The 307-nt window shown below is 41.0% G+C and overlaps 1 protein-coding gene across 1 annotated transcript; it reads right to left on the bottom strand.

Annotated features, from left to right (window-relative positions):
• Positions 1-10: 10 nt before the first annotated feature.
• On the bottom strand, positions 11-280 carry PHALS_00088 (puromycin-sensitive aminopeptidase; the record flags this gene model as incomplete). Its single annotated transcript, XM_024727692.1, has 2 exons — positions 11-25; positions 110-280. The coding sequence occupies 2 exons, from the start codon at positions 278-280 to the stop codon at positions 11-13; spliced, it is 186 nt and encodes a 61-aa protein (XP_024572123.1).
• Between the last annotated feature and the right edge of the window lie 27 nt (positions 281-307).

The raw sequence follows: 307 nt of genomic DNA, 5'->3' as shown, positions 1-307 counted from the left end.
CAATTCTCCATCACACCCATAAATTCTAGAATAGCCACCATTACCAATTTTTTCAATGGATATGGAATTCCAAAAGTCTCAGTGAGAATGATAGAGCTTTAGTAGCCACTTCGATAGCAAAGCGTCCTCGAGCGCTCTGTTCTGGTGCCGTGTATACGCTCACGACAATTCCTTCTTTTGTCGAATTCGAGATCATATCAAACTCCCCAACAACAATTGCAATAAGGTATGTTGACATATTCTGCCAATTTCCAAACCTTTTCCATGACTTGCCCCACATCCCAACGTGTATTTTTCCGAATGTGAT

This window comes from Plasmopara halstedii (genome assembly GCF_900000015.1).
Source record: "Plasmopara halstedii genome assembly, contig: Scaffold_110, whole genome shotgun sequence".
NCBI classification, from domain to species: Eukaryota; Oomycota; class Peronosporomycetes; order Peronosporales; family Peronosporaceae; genus Plasmopara; species Plasmopara halstedii.
Note: the sequence above shows the minus strand (reverse complement) of the source record. Positions and strands in the feature narration are given on the sequence as shown.